Source organism: Mesocricetus auratus, unplaced genomic scaffold, assembly GCF_017639785.1.
Source record: "Mesocricetus auratus isolate SY011 unplaced genomic scaffold, BCM_Maur_2.0 Super-Scaffold_100006, whole genome shotgun sequence".
NCBI classification, from domain to species: Eukaryota; Metazoa; Chordata; class Mammalia; order Rodentia; family Cricetidae; genus Mesocricetus; species Mesocricetus auratus.
In genome coordinates this window covers 99886918-99904362 of record NW_024429190.1, presented here as the reverse complement: position 1 = coordinate 99904362, position 17445 = coordinate 99886918, and the positions used below count along the sequence as shown (strand labels likewise).

The following is a 17445-nucleotide window of genomic DNA, read 5'->3' as shown; positions in this document are numbered from 1 at the left end:
AGTAAAAGAGAAAAGCAGTCACCACCAGTTGGGAAGATGAGTCAGTCCATAAAGTGTTTTCTGTGCAAGCATGAGAGGACCTGAGTTCAGATCCCCAGCACCCATAGAAAGGACTAGGTGTGGTAGTGCACAACTGTAATCCCAGCCAGATCTCTGCAACTTGTTGGTCAGCCTGCCTGCCCAAACTGATGAACTGCAGGTAAGAGACCCTGTCTCAAAAATAAGGTTGAAGTGCTGTGCAATTCTGGCATATGCATTTAATCCCAGAACTCAAGGAAGCAGAGACAAGCAGATCTCTGAGTTTGAGGACAGCCAGGCTACACAGAGAAACCCTGTCTCCAAAAGAAAAAAAAAAGTAAAACAAAATATAAAATAAGGTGAAGCATGATGGAGGAGAACACCCAGTATTAACCTCTGATCGTCCCCACATATACATATGCACTTTTACACACACAAAATAATGAAGCATTGGCAAGCCTCGTTGAACCAGGGTTAGAAGAACCTTTTCTAGCTTCCCCTTCCCAGATACGGCTGCCTTCTTTCTTTGTATTTTATATTCTTCAATTCCCATTCTTAATTTAAGATGAAATGTTACTATGTTCCGAACTCCTGAACTCCAGGCTGTCCTCCTACCTTGTCTTCTTCTAAGCAACTGAAGCAAGTTGCACCCCAGTGCACCCAGATCCTAGTCCTTCAGTGTGCAGACACAAACACAGGGTTAGAATGGCATTCGCAAGACTTTGCAGCTGGAAACCTAGTGACCTCATTGTTCTTTTCATTGTAATGCTCTAAAGCATTGCATCGACTGTAGTATAGAACACAAAATAGAGAAACAATTATAAATATGAGATAATTGACTTTGTAATTTAATTAAACATAGTTGATCTACCATAAGGGTTAAAATTAAGTTTCAAACATTACAAGTGTGAGACAGTTCTTTACATTCTAATAACACTTTAGGTTATAAATAGCAATACAGTTTCTATTTAGGTATTCCAACTTTAGACTTTCAAGGTTTGTACTTACTTAAATAGTCTTAAGATACTGAGTTGCAAAGTGGTATCTTAAAAGAGGCCATAGCCTGACCAGTAACACAGTGAACTCCGTCCTGTGTTATCATATTAAGTGTCCTTCAATGTTTTAGTTCCTTTCTACAAATGCAGCAATTCAGTGCCAGAGAGAGCAAGTTAAATAATCACAAGGCATATTTATAAACTCCATGAAACTTACTTTTATTCCAGATGGTCAAACTGCTACTGTCTAGAGGTGCCAATATTAATGCTTTTGACAAGAAAGATAGGCGTGCCATCCACTGGGCAGCGTATATGGGTATGTACTTTTTAAATTTACTTTTGACAGTGTATTTATGGGAAATAATGATTTTGGTTTTTTGGCATTTATGTAATTTTTAAAAAGTATAACAATAAATTATACAATATCTCTGAGATTGTTGCCCAAGCAGAACAAGTTGAAGAGGTTTACTACACTGGATCCAGTTTATAAAAACTGAATAAAATAAGAGACAGCTTAGATGGTGACCTGGTATATTTTACTTAAGATGACTGTTTGCTAAAAACGCATTTGCATATCCATTCTTCTTTTTATTGTGTTATTAAAGTATAAGTTGTGAAGACACATTGAGAAGCATCTTACTAAACTGAAAGTTTAGCTGAAGTGATACTGTGTTTGCCTTGTATACACAAGGCCTTGGGTTCAATCTCCATCACTGCAAAAAAACAAAAAACAAAAACCTAAGCATATTATTATGAGCTAGAGTGTAAGTGTGTGTGTCTGTGTGTGTGTGTGTGTGTGTGTGTGTGTGTGTGTGTGTGTTCGTGTTCATGTATTTGTACATGCACGTGTACATGTGTGTCAGGTCAACTTTCAGTGTCATTCCTCTGGAGCTATCTGCCTTATTTTCTGAGTCAGGGCCTCTGACCGGAACCCAGGGATATAGTAAACTGACCAGAAAACCCTAGAGATTTGCCCGTTTCTACATCCCTGACACTGAAATTATAAGTGTATACTTCCACACCTAAGGGAACCATTTTTGGTCACATACCCTATTATGATGACCAAAACTTGAAAATGTCATATTTACTACCAAAAATATGTGCCTCCTATAGAAATAAAGTTTTTCTTGTGTTAAAGGTAAAATAGCCTAAAGGAGTTCTGTTTCGTTCTAAAGTACATCACACTGTGGAATTTTATATCCTTAAGTTCTGAAGACTTTCCTTCATACTCTATTGTAGTTTATTCATTGGGACAGTTTAAAACAGTGTACGTGATTTAAAACAACAAATTTTGTATTTAAAAGGTTTGCATAGTCAGTGAAGTATAGTAAGCCTTTCACTTTGAAGGAACTAGGTTTGACTTAACAGTTATTTTCATTAAATGAAGGCCAGAATAATTTTGTGGCTTGCTTGAAGGTGAACTTCTAAAAGAGGTTAGTGTGTACATCTTGGTTTGTATGCCCTGGATACACTTGATTATGATTAAAAAGGTATTCTGTGTTTTTGAGTTAGCTGTCCATTCTTGATCTTCCTTGTGTTACTCTAACAATGTGTGATATTGGGTAATTTATCCTGAGAAGAATTTCTTTTCCTTCAAATTTTGGAGCTTTGGAAGTCCAAGATGAAGGTTCTGTCATCTGGTGTCTTCCTTCCTACTATGTCATGTCATAACGGAAGACATCACAAAGTAAAAGAGAAAGAAAGAGATGTTAAATGACCTTTGGGTAGAGGAACAAGATCTAGTCAAGATTAACACTAGATAAAATAGTACGTTGTATTGTTTTTAGTTCTTTCTACCTACATTTTCAAAATTATTCTGAATTCTTAGATTTTTTTCATTCCTGCCTTGAATTACAGCGTGAATTAGTCATCATGTATTATAAACTTAATGTGCTGCTTACATTTGTTAAAAGGAATTCAGGATCTATTTAGTAATTTCTATGAACTGATCTGTTTGGGTTTGTTTGTCTTTTCAGGTCACATTGAAGTAGTGAAATTGCTTGTCTCTCATGGAGCCGAAGTTACATGCAAGGATAAAAAGTCTTATACACCTCTTCATGCAGCAGCCTCTAGTGGAATGATCAGTGTAGTCAAGTACCTTCTAGATCTTGGAGTTGATGTAGGTGTTTAGATTGAACAGTATAAATTAAAGTATTGTTCTGTTTTTTACCATATTGTCAGAACTTAGGTTTGAAAGATAGCAATAATATCTTTGTCTTTTTACCAAATTTTTCGAACCATTTAATTAGCTAGTATTGTGATATGACCAGCATATGTGTCTTAGTTAGGGTTACTATTGGGTGGGATGAAACCCTGTGACCAAAGCAAGTTGGGGAAGAAAGGGTTTATGTGGTTTATGCTTCCACATCACCATTCATCACTGAAGGGAGTCAGGGCTGGAATATGGAGGGTGCTACTTACTGCTTACAACTTGCTCAGTTCTCTTTCTATAGCACCCAGGACCACCACCTAGGAATGGCATCGCCCACAGTGGCCTGGGCCCTCCACATCCATCATTAAATAAGAAAATGCCCTATAGGTTTGTCTGCAGCCTGATCTTATGGAGACATTTTGTCAGTTGAGGTTCCTTCTTCTTATATGACACAGATGTGTCTAGTTGACATAAAACTAGCCAATACAATAGGTAATTAGTGAAAAATATATAGCGTTAAAACCCATTCAAAGATGAGTGGTGTGCCCAAAGTTTTTCTTTTCCATCACATTTCAGATCCTGTAGCTGTGTTTCTTCCAGGTCTCTGGGAACCAGCAGATCAGAAATGTGTTGACTAGGCAGTTGTGTTATTGTCGGTTTTCTAAATTTATTTAAGTGACTATAGCAGATCACATTATGAGATACTGACAAAAGCAGTGGAGGAAGACAAAGTACTTATTAACCAAATGTACATATGAGTACTGTAAACACTATATAATAATACCATTCCTTTTGATTAGGAAGGAATACTGTTCTCTCGGTATATATTGGATCCCTGGGTAAGAATACATGGAGCTTTTATATGCTATTTTTTAAATACACATCTTTTACTCCTTCTTTTATTATATTAACTCTTTTGGTTTTGGGAATAGTCTCACTGTAGAGCCCAAGTTGACTTCAAATTTGAAATCTTCCAGTCTCATCTTTCAAGTGCTTGGGTTACGGTACATGACATAATCCCTGCCCTAGTGTTATTTACTCTTACCGCGGCGGCATGTGGATCAAACTTAGTGATTTTTCAAATCCGTGAACAAGAAGAAAGGAGAATGCAAAGAGAGGGAGACAGTCAAGTTAGTTAGTTGTAAAAGCTGTCAGAAGTATGTGATTGTTGTTAGATAAGACACGACAGGACGATAGAGCTACATTAGTTGGTTGATGACTGTGAGAAAGACTGTACTGGAAAACAAGGAAGGGAGAAAGTGGAAATGTGAGAATTAGAAGTTGCAAAACATCCAGACATATTGTTGAGTGGGATCCTGAAAAGTACAAGATGGCTAAAAGTTTCATTTTGTGCAAAAGGTCCTGTAGCTCTTTTTCAACCAATTTGCATAATGGCCTTAAAATATCTCTGAAATTGATGAATGAGACATCCTTGTTTTGGCTTACCATTTATAATAAATATCCCTTAACTCAAAGACTTTTGAAAATTCATTTTTTTATTTTCTTAAATAACTCTTGTGGAGGAATTTAACATTGTATTGTAAAGCACATGCTCTAAATGTATGTAACCCATTTAACACTAAATTGCTTATTTTTATATTTATTATTATAAAAGAACCTTAACGTCATAAACTTCATCTTGGTATTTATTCCTTTTTCTATAACTAAAGATTTAAAATAGCTTATACTGGAAGAAGTATTAAGAGTCACATTTTTTCCCTATAGATGAATGAACCAAATGCCTATGGAAACACACCTCTTCATGTGGCCTGTTACAATGGACAAGATGTTGTTGTGAACGAGCTCATAGACTGTGGTGCTAATGTAAATCAGAAGAATGAAAAAGGGTTCACTCCTCTGCACTTTGCTGCTGCGTCAACACATGGAGCACTGTGTTTAGAACTCCTGGTTGGCAATGGGGCTGACGTCAATATGAAGGTATGAAACAGTTAGAATCCGTGCTGTCAGTGCTTAGTTAACTGTCTAAAATAATATTCATAACACAGACTACTCAGAGTTACAATGACCTGTTGGTAAACTTAAAAACATGGATAAGGCCAGAAATGGTGGTGCACACTTTAATCCAGCTCTCTGGAGGCAGAAGCAGGCGGATCTCTGAGTTGAGGCCCACAGAGCTACACAGTGAGCCACCATCTCCAACCCTGCCAAAGAACATGGCTAAATAAACCTCTAACAGAGAAAGAATTTATTATATTTTCTTCTATGCAAGATTCTAGAACAGATGGAATTCTGCTTATGTGGAGTTCCAGAATTTATTTTTATAGTCAGGGGGAAAATAACAGATCAGTTGTTGCCCATGGGAAGGAAGACTCTCCTGGGCAAGGGGCATGAGGAGACCTTACAGGGTAATGGTGCTGTTTAGTACTTGGCAGGTCTTGCATAATGTAGATAATCACCTGTGGAAACACAGGGGCTCTTTAGACAGTACACTTTGTTATGTGTAAACTTTGTGTTATAAGGGAAACTGTAGGTGTTGAGTTATGAATGATACATCCTGATTGTCACAATGTGAAATAAACCTGTGACTAACTCTAAAGCATCAAGTACTTGTATGGTAATGTGATAAAAACATGGAGTAAAATGTTGATGGTGGAATCCATATATGTATATGGATATCCATGCTACAATACTATTTTGAAATTGTTCTCTTTTCTGAAATTTCTGTTATAAAAATTTTCATAGTGTTATCATAGAAACATTATCTGTCTTTTATACATAAAGAATAGTCACTTGGCTTTTTGTTCATAATTGCTTTCAGGAGTAAGCATTTTAGAAATATGTTAAAATTCTGGAGTCAAAATGTATTTTCACTACGTAATTCTATGTGAAACACAGATAACTAAGACTTCAAGAGTTGATGTTTCACAGTACACACTCACTTTATATTGTTAAAAGGTGTTTTACTGTTTGCGCCTGTATTCATCAGTTTATCATTCAGGGTACTTGACAATCCCCATCTTGTGTTAGGAAGAACCCTAAGTCAATCAAATTTGAATCATGTAGGATTAGTAGAACCATGGAAGCTTACAAAAAATGTTGGCAGAGAATTTCAACTCCTTTTGAACGTGGATGTAGAAGAGCACTGCCTTGCCTAACTCGAGAACACTATCCTACATTAGAAACGTGAAATAGAATTAAGTCTAGCAGCGTTGGTTCATTGTTTTCTTTCTCAACTGAGGGACAAATTTATTTGCTTCATACTTAAGGAAGACCAAAAAGTATCAAGATTTTCTGTTATGCTTTGGGCTAGGTTGTCTTTTTAAAGTTCTTTTAAATTTCAAATTACCAGCCAGGCGTTGGTGGCGCACGCCTTTAATCCCAGCACTTGGGAGGCAGAGGCAGGCGGATCTCTGTGAGTTCGAGGCCAGGCTGGACCGACAGCCTCCAAAACAGAGAAACCCTGTCTCGTAAAACCAAAAAAAAAAAAAAAATTCAAATTATCTTACAATTTTATATAAAGTGACTTGCCTAGCAGGCCTGAGGACTCGAGGTCAATGATAAACCCTCTCTTAAAAACAAAGTGGGTGGCTCTTGAAGAACAGCCCGATGCTGGTCTTTTGGCTTCCAGGTGCATGCACACTCATATTCCTTTGCACACATACACGTACAAAGTGTATACATTTGAAGATAAGCATAATGGCACATACTGTAATCCTAACACTTGGGAGCTAAGACAGGAAGATGGTGATTTTGAGGCCACCCTGGGGTATACAGTAATACCCTGTCTGAATTAAAAACAAAGCATGCATGTATATGTGTGTTTGCATTCGTATATGTATGTAACTAAAATGTGTTGATGACATTTTGCAGGTTTTCATTGACTGACCTAGAACGGTCTGTGTAGACCAGGCTGGCCTGAACTCTTCAGACACTCCTGCCTCTGTCTTGGGAGTGCCGAGTTTAAAGGCATTCACCACCGTGCCAGTTGATCATTTTAACTTGAATTTTTAACCCAAGCCAGAAAAATTTGTGTTGTAGGAATTGCTTTTTTCCTCCTAAAGAGAAAATCTTTTAGTTTATCTGAATGGACCTCAGAGGCAAAGATAAAATCTAGTTTTGTTTTTTGTTTTTTCCAAGACAGAGTTTCTCTGTGTAAATCTAATTTTTTAAAAAGTCTCTGTGATATGTGTGTGTGGTAAAATATCTAAAATTAATTTGTATCACCTTACGTGTTTCATGGAAATATTGAAGGCTTATTTATACCATTAATTATTATAAACATCTCAGTTATGTGCAGCTATATTTAAAGGACAAAATTGGATTTTTGAAAATGTCATTAATACTCTTATGTTTAGACATGATATTTCATGCAGTTTGATAATAATTAGTCCCTTGGTTCATAAAAGTATCTTTGTAGTTGTCTCTAGTACTTACGATTAGTTGTTTCTTTTTCTTTGAAATTTAGATTGAGAATCTGTTCTCTAAGAGATTTTACTTATAAAAATGGTCAAAACTGGACCTACATCCTAAATAATCTATAAAACTCAGTATTTTATATATTAAATGGTGATTTTTTTTTGTTGGCAAAGGGTACATTTTAGTGATTAAGTATATTTGAAGCCTACACTAAATATAAAATTTGCCTAATGATATATAATAGTTGTCTGAATTATATTAGTTACTGAATTACATTGACATATGTTTCTTGTGTTTTCTTGTGTTGTCAGAAGTTGCACTTTGCTCTGAACCTGTACAAAGATTGTTGATAGCGCTAGGTTTTCAACCAACAGGAATATTAATTCTCAATGCCTTATATTTCTTATATTTGTTGAGTCAGTATTTATTGACTAAGGAGTCAAGTCCTTAACATTTGGCCTGTTAGGAAAACCATTTTACTGATCGTTTACTCCCTCCCTGCTACTGCTATTCTTCCTACCCTTCTGTCTATGTTGTTGTTTCTGGCCTTAACTTGAAAATACAGAAATTGAAATATGAATTTATAATAATTCACTTTCTAAACATTGGATTTTACGAGAGCAGTAGAATTAAATGAGCTTTAAAACATAATTGTCTGGTTTTTATAATTTTTCTTAGCATGAGCCTGACTACATTGATTGTTTTGGTTGCATACACACACAGCTTTTCCCATGTGCTGTTTTACTCTTACGTCCTCTGTCCCTCCCTTCCCTTCTCTTCTTTCTGTACTGGCTGCTGTTATATGAAAAGAGGGAACCTCACTTGAGAAAATGCCTCCATGAGATCCAGCTGTAAGGCATTTTCTTAATTAGTGATTGATGGGGGAGCCCAGCCCACTGTGTGTGGTGCCATACCTGGGCTGGAGGTCCTGGGTTCTATAAGAAAGCAGGCTGAACAAGCCAGGGAAGCAAGCCCCTAAGTAGCATCCATCCATGGCTTCTACATCAGCTCCGGCTTCTAGGATCTTGCCTTGACTTCCTTCAATGATGAACCGTGCTGTGAAAATGTAAACTAAATAAATAAACAAACTATTTCCTCCCAAGTTTTGGGCATGGTGCTTTAGCACAGCAGTAGTAACCCTAACTAAGGCAATTTCCCTCCCTGTTTATGGAGACAGGCTCTCATGTAGCCCAGAAAGACCTTTAACTTGCTATATGCTGAGGTTGGCCTTGCATCTACATCATTAATTGCAAGGATCATTTATAGGTGAGTATAGCCTCATTGCCTGACTGTCTTTATTTTGAGACACTTTCTTACTACATACCCTAGCATGCCCTCAGTGTTCTCCCTATTCAACCTCTTGAGTGCTGGGATTGTGTACAAGACCACATGTTCTGTTTATCCTTAAGAATAAATTTTTCAGCTGGACTGCAATCCCAGCAACTCAGGAGGCAGAGGCAGGCAGATCTCTGTGAGTTCAAGGCCAGCCCAGTCTACTTAGTGAGTTCCAGGACAAACAGCATTATGTAAAGAGACCCTGTCTTAAAAAATATATCACACTAACATTTAAGCCTAAAACTACTATAAAATGTATGGCTTTTGTTGTATTACTGGGTGCTGATAACAACTCCCAGAATGTTGGTGATATTTATTTATTTGCTGGCAAGAAGGCGCAGCAAATCCGGGCACTTAGTGCCAAGGCAAACAACTTAAGTTTGATCTCTGGAACCCACATAATGGAAGAAGAGAACCAACTCCTGCAGGTTGTCCTTTGGCCTCCACATTTGCACGTGACACATGCATATATGCAAAAAATAAGTAATACATTAAAATGTAAAAAATATTAACTCCTAGCTTGATCCTAATATGATTTTAGATGGTTAAAAATAATTTCCTTTTTTTCTCTAATTCAAAGAAAAATAAATGTACTCTCCTACTAGTGTTAAGGTATATTTTTCAACTGGTAATTTTATTCTCTTCTTCCTTTGTATATTTAGAATACCTTCTATGATCAGTATGAAGAAAGTAAGAACATCCTAATTAATGTTCTCTATAGACTTTTAGAGGGCCATCTCTTACTAGCTAGAAGACAAAGTGAAATTTCTTTAATCTCAGGCTGTATGTTTCCTCACTTATAAAACAGAAATAGTAGTATATTTTTATATACATTTTTATACATTTCTTTATTTTATATACTTAAAGTGTGTATGTGTGTGTACATGAATGTGAAGGTTGGAGAACAACTTGCAGGTTTGGGTTCTCTCCTTCCAGTATGTGTGTCCAGAGATCAAACCTAAGTCATCACACTAGGCAGCAAGTTATTTTTCCAAGTAGGCCATCTCACTGGCCTAAAATAATACTCTATCTCATAAGGCTGTGAGGATTAAGTGACAGGCATATATGAACTATTTCAAACTTACACCTAAAATATGTTTTAAAATCTTAAATGTTAACTGAAGTCATATCTTTCAAATTTCACTGTATTATGAATCCTGTTTTCATTATACATTTTTATTTGCTATGCTTTGTGTCTACAAAAGAAATGGATTGTAAAATATTAACACTGAGTTGGAATTTGCCACTTAGTGAACATTTTAGGAAACATGAAACTAGAATGCTTTTGTTAAATATCTTTGTGCTTTTATTTCCCCTCCTAGTTAAAGGAATAAAATACCAAATAAAACAAGTATGCTATGTAAGTGGCTTACAGAGGTTGTTATATTTAGAGCGTGTAACAGACCTATAAGGTCTAGATAATATTATCCTCATTTTCAGTTGAAGAAGTAAAGGCTCAAGAAAGTTAGACAACTTGTCCAAATTCTTGTCTCAACAATCTGAGCTGAGATTCATTGCCTGACATTGCTGTGGTTCTGGAGTCTGCAGGCATGCATGCAAGCTTTCTCATCCTTTCTTCCATTACCTCCAGAGTATTAGAAAATCCTCGGGGTTACTAGATGGTTTATGCTTCAAAAAAAATCATAAAATAAAAGAACAAACTGGGCATGGTAGTGCATCCCTGTAGTCTAGCACTCAGGAAGATCACACGCTCAAAGCCATTCTTGGATATGTAGTGAAATTTAGGTGACATAGTATAACCCTGTCCTAAAACTAGGTAGCAAATAATAGAATCAAAGACCTTGATAACTATTTCTGTCCATACAGCAGGAAGATTAGTACAAACTTGGAACATTTGTTACATTACATATATGAAAGACAGCAGCAAGATTAGTACAAACTTGGAACATTTGTTATATTACATATATAAAAGATATGCTGAAGGATTAGGAGAGCAAGACAGTTTCTTTTCTCTGTATAATTTAACCCACCACAAAGATTTTAGAGATAAAGATATCATTTAACTAGAAAGAAAATAACATCCTGTCAGTCAGACATTGTTTTTCACATTTGGAATTTCTTCTGAACTATAGAAATGTACAGCCAGCCAGTCTGATTATCTTAAACAATTCAAGAAAATAGCTAACAATATTGATTGCAAGTAATTATAAACAAATGAAGACAACGGTCTTTTTAAATGACTTACAGTGACTACAGATGGGAGGTTTCTGGGTTTCATTAAATGAAGCATTGGTGCAAGGTGAGACTTTGAATGTTAGCGTTGGGAGGCACATCATGACTGTACCACCTGAGAATATGGTGCCCTTGGTTGAATCATTAAATACCCTATGTTTTAATTTTCCTACCTGTAGAATAGGAATGTTAAGATTATGTTTTACAATGCCATACGGGATTTGTATAAATAGTAAGCATGGGGAATTGTGTGCGTGTGCGTGTGTGTGTGTGTGTGTGTGTGTGTGTGTGTGTATTTGTTATACATGCTAAGAAATAAGAAGCCAGTTTATACTTTAGAAAGCTGACTTACCTCTGGAAGACTTGATTCTTGAGTAATCTTTATAAAATTTATGTAAGAAGATATCTAAAATAAAATTGAGGAATGCATAATCTGGCAAAACATAGTAATTAACCATTTTGTTGTTGTCTCATTATTTCAGAGTAAAGATGGGAAAACCCCACTACACATGACTGCTCTCCATGGTAGATTCTCCAGATCACAAACCATTATCCAGAGTGGTAAAAAGTATTTCTGTTTGTTTCTTTTATTTCTTCAATGTAGTTTTTTTTTTTAAACCAAATCTAAGTGCATGGCACTGTGGAATCGCCATAGCAGTGTGTATACTATTAAGATTTTATTTCAAATCTCTTGAAAATCGGCAGAGGATAAAATACCACAAATACATATCATTCAGTTATTTCTATTCTTCCGAATTGTTAATTTCATTTCTTCTCTTTAGAGTAGATAGGAAGGGAAGAGTCTCCCTGTGTAGCTTTTGCTTGCCTTGAATTCATGACCTTCACCACATACACCACTTGGCTCAGCTGTGAATTTTATTTCTATAGCCGTTAGTGTTGACCTTTTACCCCTCAATATTGGTAATTGTGAAACTGCCTTTCTATATGTAATATGTATTAATATGCACTTTATTGAATTTTTCATTTTTCCCTGTATGAGTGCTTTGGAATGAATTCTTTAGTGTTTTAGTTTACTTTCTGAACTTTATTCTTTTGCGTTTGAATTATTACTAGGTAAATTAAACTTTTAAATAGAATAATTTTTACGGCTATTAATGTAAATCTGTATTTCTCAGACCATGTTCTAAAGGACTGTTTGTTAATAGTCCTTAATATATAATTTTTTATTAAAGATTTTGTTCTTTTTAAGATTTCATTGATTTTATTTTATGTACATGAATGTATGTCAGTGCTCCGCGTGCATGTGATGCACCTGATGACCAGAGAGGGCATCAGACTCCCTGGACTCAAGTTACAGACTGTTGTAGACTTGGGTGTCAGTGCTGGGAAGTGAGTCTAGGTCTTCTGCAAGGATATCCTGTGCTGTTAACCAATGAGCCATCTCTCCAGCCCCTTGTTGGCATTGAAAAACAAAACCGTCTGTGGGTACATATGGTGGGTGCACATGACAGAGAGTGTGAAAGAAGGCGTACACATGCTATGGTGTACATGTGAGGGTCAGGGCAGCCTCAGATGTTCGTCCTTTCCTTCTACCTTGTTTAACATAGTTCTCGATGTTAGCAGCAGACTGATGGCCCACTGGCTTCTGGGAATTCTTTCATTCCCACCTCCTAACTCATCATTTGGGCATTTGACTTACACAGATGGGCACTCCCAACCCAACTTTACATGAGCTCTGTTCCTCGTGTTTAGTAGCAGGCATTTTACTCACTGAACCATCTCCCAAAGAACCCCTTTGCTAGCTTTTTGTTGATAGAGCTCTGCAAGGGGAAAATAATAATAAATTCATTATCCAAAGATTTGTAAAGCACTGTGTCTGAGCAGTCAACTTCATGAAGCACAGGATTGCTGTAAAGTGCTGCTCTAAATCGGTGTCTTTTGCCTAGTAGTCTTTAGACACATTGCACTGTAGAACGCTTCTATTAGTTTAAAATGTTTAAATCCTATGCTCAATTCAAAAATCTGTTTTAAATATGAAATTGATAACTCCAATCAATGTGCTGTGAATGAAATTAGTTAGAATTGCAACATCCATTAGTTTATGCTTAAACAGCATTCTATATTACATTACATTTTACAGTATTGGCCAGTATGTATATAACCTGACACTATGTCCTTTATCCTAGGAGCTGTAATTGACTGTGAAGATAAAAATGGAAACACCCCTTTGCATATAGCAGCCCGGTATGGCCATGAACTGCTAATCAACACTCTTATTACGAGTGGTGCTGACACAGCAAAGTAAGTAGTACTTTACTTAGAGGTGGTGGTTGTTCTCTGGTAGGCACAGAAGCAAGTGCACTGAAGGTTTCTAGAGATTTCCAGTGGGAGTGTGGGTTTTATCTTCCAACATTGTAGTAATTGACATGTTTGCTTGCTTTTTTTCTTACCTTTTTTTTTGACACTGGTAGATTTCATATGTTTTATGTATAATTTTGTTTGATTAGCCAGTTTGTCATGTCTTTATATTTCTGTTCCTTTTTTCTACAGCATAAATAATACACTGTTTTGATAAGAAATTTAACTTTTATGATCCCTTTGATTTCAGTCTAGAAGTTACAAAAATTGTACACACTAATGCATTTCTTGGACCATCTGTAGACAGTGGTTTCAGACTGTGCTGTGCAGAGTCCAGGGACTCCCTAGTTGCTGATACAAAGGGGCCCCTGCATCCTCAACCCCATATTAAAGTTACCTTATGAATTTTAAAATATCAATTATTTTGTATATATTCTGTGAAAGTCAAGACCATAACCAAATTGGTGTTTCTAATTCCTGAATGTCACTAATGAACAAATTGTAAACTTTTATATACTCATAAATGATAAGTTATTGTATTTTAGGGGATTTAATTTTACCGCATACAAATACATACAATATTGTCCTTATTTATAATCAAGTTGCTTTCAAACTTTTGCCATTACAAAATGACTGGGATGAGCATTCTTGAGCACAGCACCTTGCAGAAATAGTTTTAAAAGGTGAGGTGAGATAGCGAAGAAGCTTGCTCCCTGAGCAAGTAAATACCTAGAAACATTTTGGTTAGGGAGAAAGGGGTCAAAGATATAAACTGAAGGTGCTGCTGAGCATTCAGCATTTAGAATATAGACCTCAAATACACAGTGAGTCGTGCTGGGTGGTGATGGTGCACACCTTTAATCCCTAGCGTTAGGGAGGCAGAGGCAGATCTTTGTGAGTTCGAGGACAGCCAGGGCTATACACAGAAGCCCTGTCTCAGAAAACCCAAAGATAAAGCAGACAGTGAGTCTAAGCCGGTGGTAGTCTGAGGTTAGAAAGACAAGCTTTGGAAAAATACAGCTGGATAGTTAGGTTAGCACTTTTCGATGACTGGCCAGATTTTTCTCCAAAGCATTAAGAGATTTCTATTCAACTAATTTTTACTTAAGTAATGTTTTATATTTGTATTATTATATTTTTGTGTGTTTAATGAACTTTCTGTCCTATTAATCTAAGGCGTGGTATACATGGAATGTTCCCGCTCCATTTGGCAGCCTTAAGTGGTTTTTCGGACTGCTGCAGGAAACTTCTTTCTTCGGGTAAGTGGACCTCACAGACTGGCCCGTGCCTGCTCACACCTCCCCCCTTGCCCTCCTCCCTCGCTCGCTCTCCCCTGTCACAGTTGTCAGCTCCGGGAAATGCTTTGCTCTTAGAATTACTAGTTGGTGACATGGGATGTCAAGTGTCTAGGCAGCAGCTTCTGTCCAGTGATGGTGGTCTTGTTAACCTGTCCTACAAGCAGACTACCTGAGTTACCTTATTTCATTGGTTTCAGTCTTTATTTTGAGAGTTAAAAGTCCTAATATCTTATAGGCTCATGAAATTATTAATACATAGCTTAAAATGCTATAGCTATAGTTGGCATGAATTCTTGTCAGTATTACTGCAAACTATGATCATTATTCATTGCAATGAATTATTGACTATGTAGCATTTAAATGTTTTTAAATTACTTTGTATGTCTCAGCATATAAGAAAGTTAAATATTAATACTCATGATTACTGAAATAAATTAATGCGGTTTTGGTGAAAATATTATAGAGTGAAACGGATACTCTTCTGAGGTGTGGGGGGGTTGTTGGTGTGTTCATAATACATTTTTATGTGAGTAACTTGTTGTGGTTGTTTTATTTAAGTCTGTATCAATAAGTATTCATATGAAACTGTCGACTCCCACTTTGCATGAAAAGGAATATGAAAATCTCTCCCCAGTATTAATAATAACCACATGGAATGAAGTACATGTGCGATTTTGGAAGGGAGGGAGATGATGAGTGGAAAATCTAAAACCCAGACTGACCTTGAACTTGCAATTGTACTGTTTCTGCTTCCCATGTGCTCAGATGATGGATGTATGTGAGCTATTATGCCTGGCTAAAATGCTTTGAGATATCTGTATGCTGTACACTTATAAATTGACTTATTTAATGTATACAGTTCAGTATTTTTAATATGTTCATGTGGGTATATAACTATAAATTGCATCCTTTGTGGAATCTTTAATTCCTATAAAAGAAATGCCATAATGTTTAGTCACCACTCGTTCAATCTGTATAAAATTACCTAACAAAGTCTTTTATGACTGGCCTTCTACACTTCATGATCATCTGGCCTAGTGCACTTCATGATCGGAAGGCTTCTGTTTGTGTCTGTTACTCATTTCTTTTTCTTGTTGCCTATTATCCCCATTGCACCTTATAGCCTTTTAGACATTAGGGTGGTTTTGCTTTCCTGCTTGCTTACTTGTGGCAGGTTTTATACCATGTTGCCAAGGCTAGCCAAGACTCAAGGGATCTCCTGCCATAGTCTTCTGTGCCGCTGGGGTCTATGAGATGAAAGATGTGAGCCATCACTCCTCGCATAGCCTTTCAAACAAGCAATACAGTACTTGTAAAGTTGCTAGACCTTTTTAGTGAAATTATTTGTAATACTGTGCACTGCTAGTGTTTTTTATTCTTTTTGTACTTAATAAGAATATATAGGTTTGCTTGGGGTTGAAAAGAACAATGTGATATTATTTTTTGATAATACTATCTTAATGCAAAGTAATACATCTATAATATATAAGAGAAGGAACATATTCATTCTTACAGGGTTTGACATAGATACCCCAGATGATTTTGGCAGGACCTGTCTGCATGCAGCTGCAGCTGGAGGGTATGTTAATACTATTCCTATTTCTTTCATGGAAGTCAGGGTTAGAATACACACTTAGTATCCCAAGAACGCCTGGGTTCATTCCAGAGAGAACATAGCTGGAGTTTAACAAAAGACAGTCCAGGGTAGCAAACCTCCCCCCCCTTCTTTCAACTACATCATAAGCATTAAATAGGAAAGAGCAAACCTACAAAAGGAATGTTAACTTTTTATAAGAGAAAATAATCCTTAAACAAAAATGTTTATGAAGTATGGGAACATTCAAAATATTGAAAGTATTGTGAGTGTTCTAAATAGTACTATGTACTCTGCTGTAAATAATTGTATCTTCAGAGGAAAAAAACTTGATGATATACTTGTATCTTGGCTCAGAAGAAGAAATGTTTTGGTTAGGACATTTTAGACTAAATTTTATTTATATTGTTTTAGTTTTGGGGGGTGTGTCTGTGTGTGTTTCTATGTAACCAAGGCTGGCTTAACACTTAAGTCTCCAGCCTCTGCCTCTGAAGTGCTGGTAATATAGGCACACAACACCCTCCTTGTTTGGATTAAGTTTTAAGAAGCACTAGAGGGAAAGCCAGTCAGTTAGTTCTATCTAGTGACCAGAACTCCTAGTCTCTGAAAACATTGTTACCTTAATGCTTCTGATAACTTGTATTTGTGTTAAGTCATTTAATTTATGACTTATCAAAAGGGACATTTTGTGAGCACTTTATTTCTAATGATAGTTCCTTAATATTTCCCTGTTATTTCAAAGAACAAGTGTGCTGAACCAAGAATGTCACCCAGCAAGTCTTAAGTTATAGAGAGGAATTGAGAGTACATGCAACTCACTCCCTTGTTCTTCTAAGTCATTTCAGTTAAAACCTACTCTGTGTGTTACTTGCTCACAGAAGGCAGCAGGCACGGTTTTCATTATAATATACAAAGTTGTTCAGGTTTATAAAAACTAAGTTATAATAAGCATGGGAGCATGTCCTACAATTTTAACTAAGGTTCATTCTGAATTAATAGTGATAATATAGGAGACGGTGGAAGAAATTGACTTACTATGTGTTTTAAAGGTAAAGGAATTTTTTTGTTGTTGTTTTAGTTAATTTGAATTGAGGTTTTTTTTTTTTTTTTTTTTTTTTGGTTTTACAAGACAGGGTTTCTCTGTTTTGGAGGCTGTCGGTCCAG

The 17445-nt window shown here is 36.3% G+C and overlaps 1 protein-coding gene across 6 annotated transcripts in view; it reads left to right on the top strand.

Moving 5' to 3' along the window:
* Ankrd28 (ankyrin repeat domain 28) overlaps nucleotides 1-17445 on the top strand; it is a 150190-nt gene that overhangs the window by 101400 nt on the left and 31345 nt on the right. For 4 of the 6 annotated variants that reach the window (XM_040747752.1, XM_040747753.1, XM_040747750.1 and 1 more), the window contains 8 exons: nucleotides 1242-1329; nucleotides 2990-3132; nucleotides 3966-4004; nucleotides 4891-5103; nucleotides 11553-11631; nucleotides 13218-13332; nucleotides 14566-14648; nucleotides 16203-16266. In XM_040747752.1, coding sequence (XP_040603686.1) covers nucleotides 1242-1329; nucleotides 2990-3132; nucleotides 3966-4004; nucleotides 4891-5103; nucleotides 11553-11631; nucleotides 13218-13332; nucleotides 14566-14648; nucleotides 16203-16266 — 824 coding nt within the window. Of the gene's footprint in view, nucleotides 1-1241; nucleotides 1330-2989; nucleotides 3133-3965; nucleotides 4005-4890; nucleotides 5104-11552; nucleotides 11632-13217; nucleotides 13337-14565; nucleotides 14649-16202; nucleotides 16267-17445 lie in introns of those variants that run through there. The other 2 variants (XM_040747751.1, XM_040747755.1) reach the window with 2 other exon arrangements.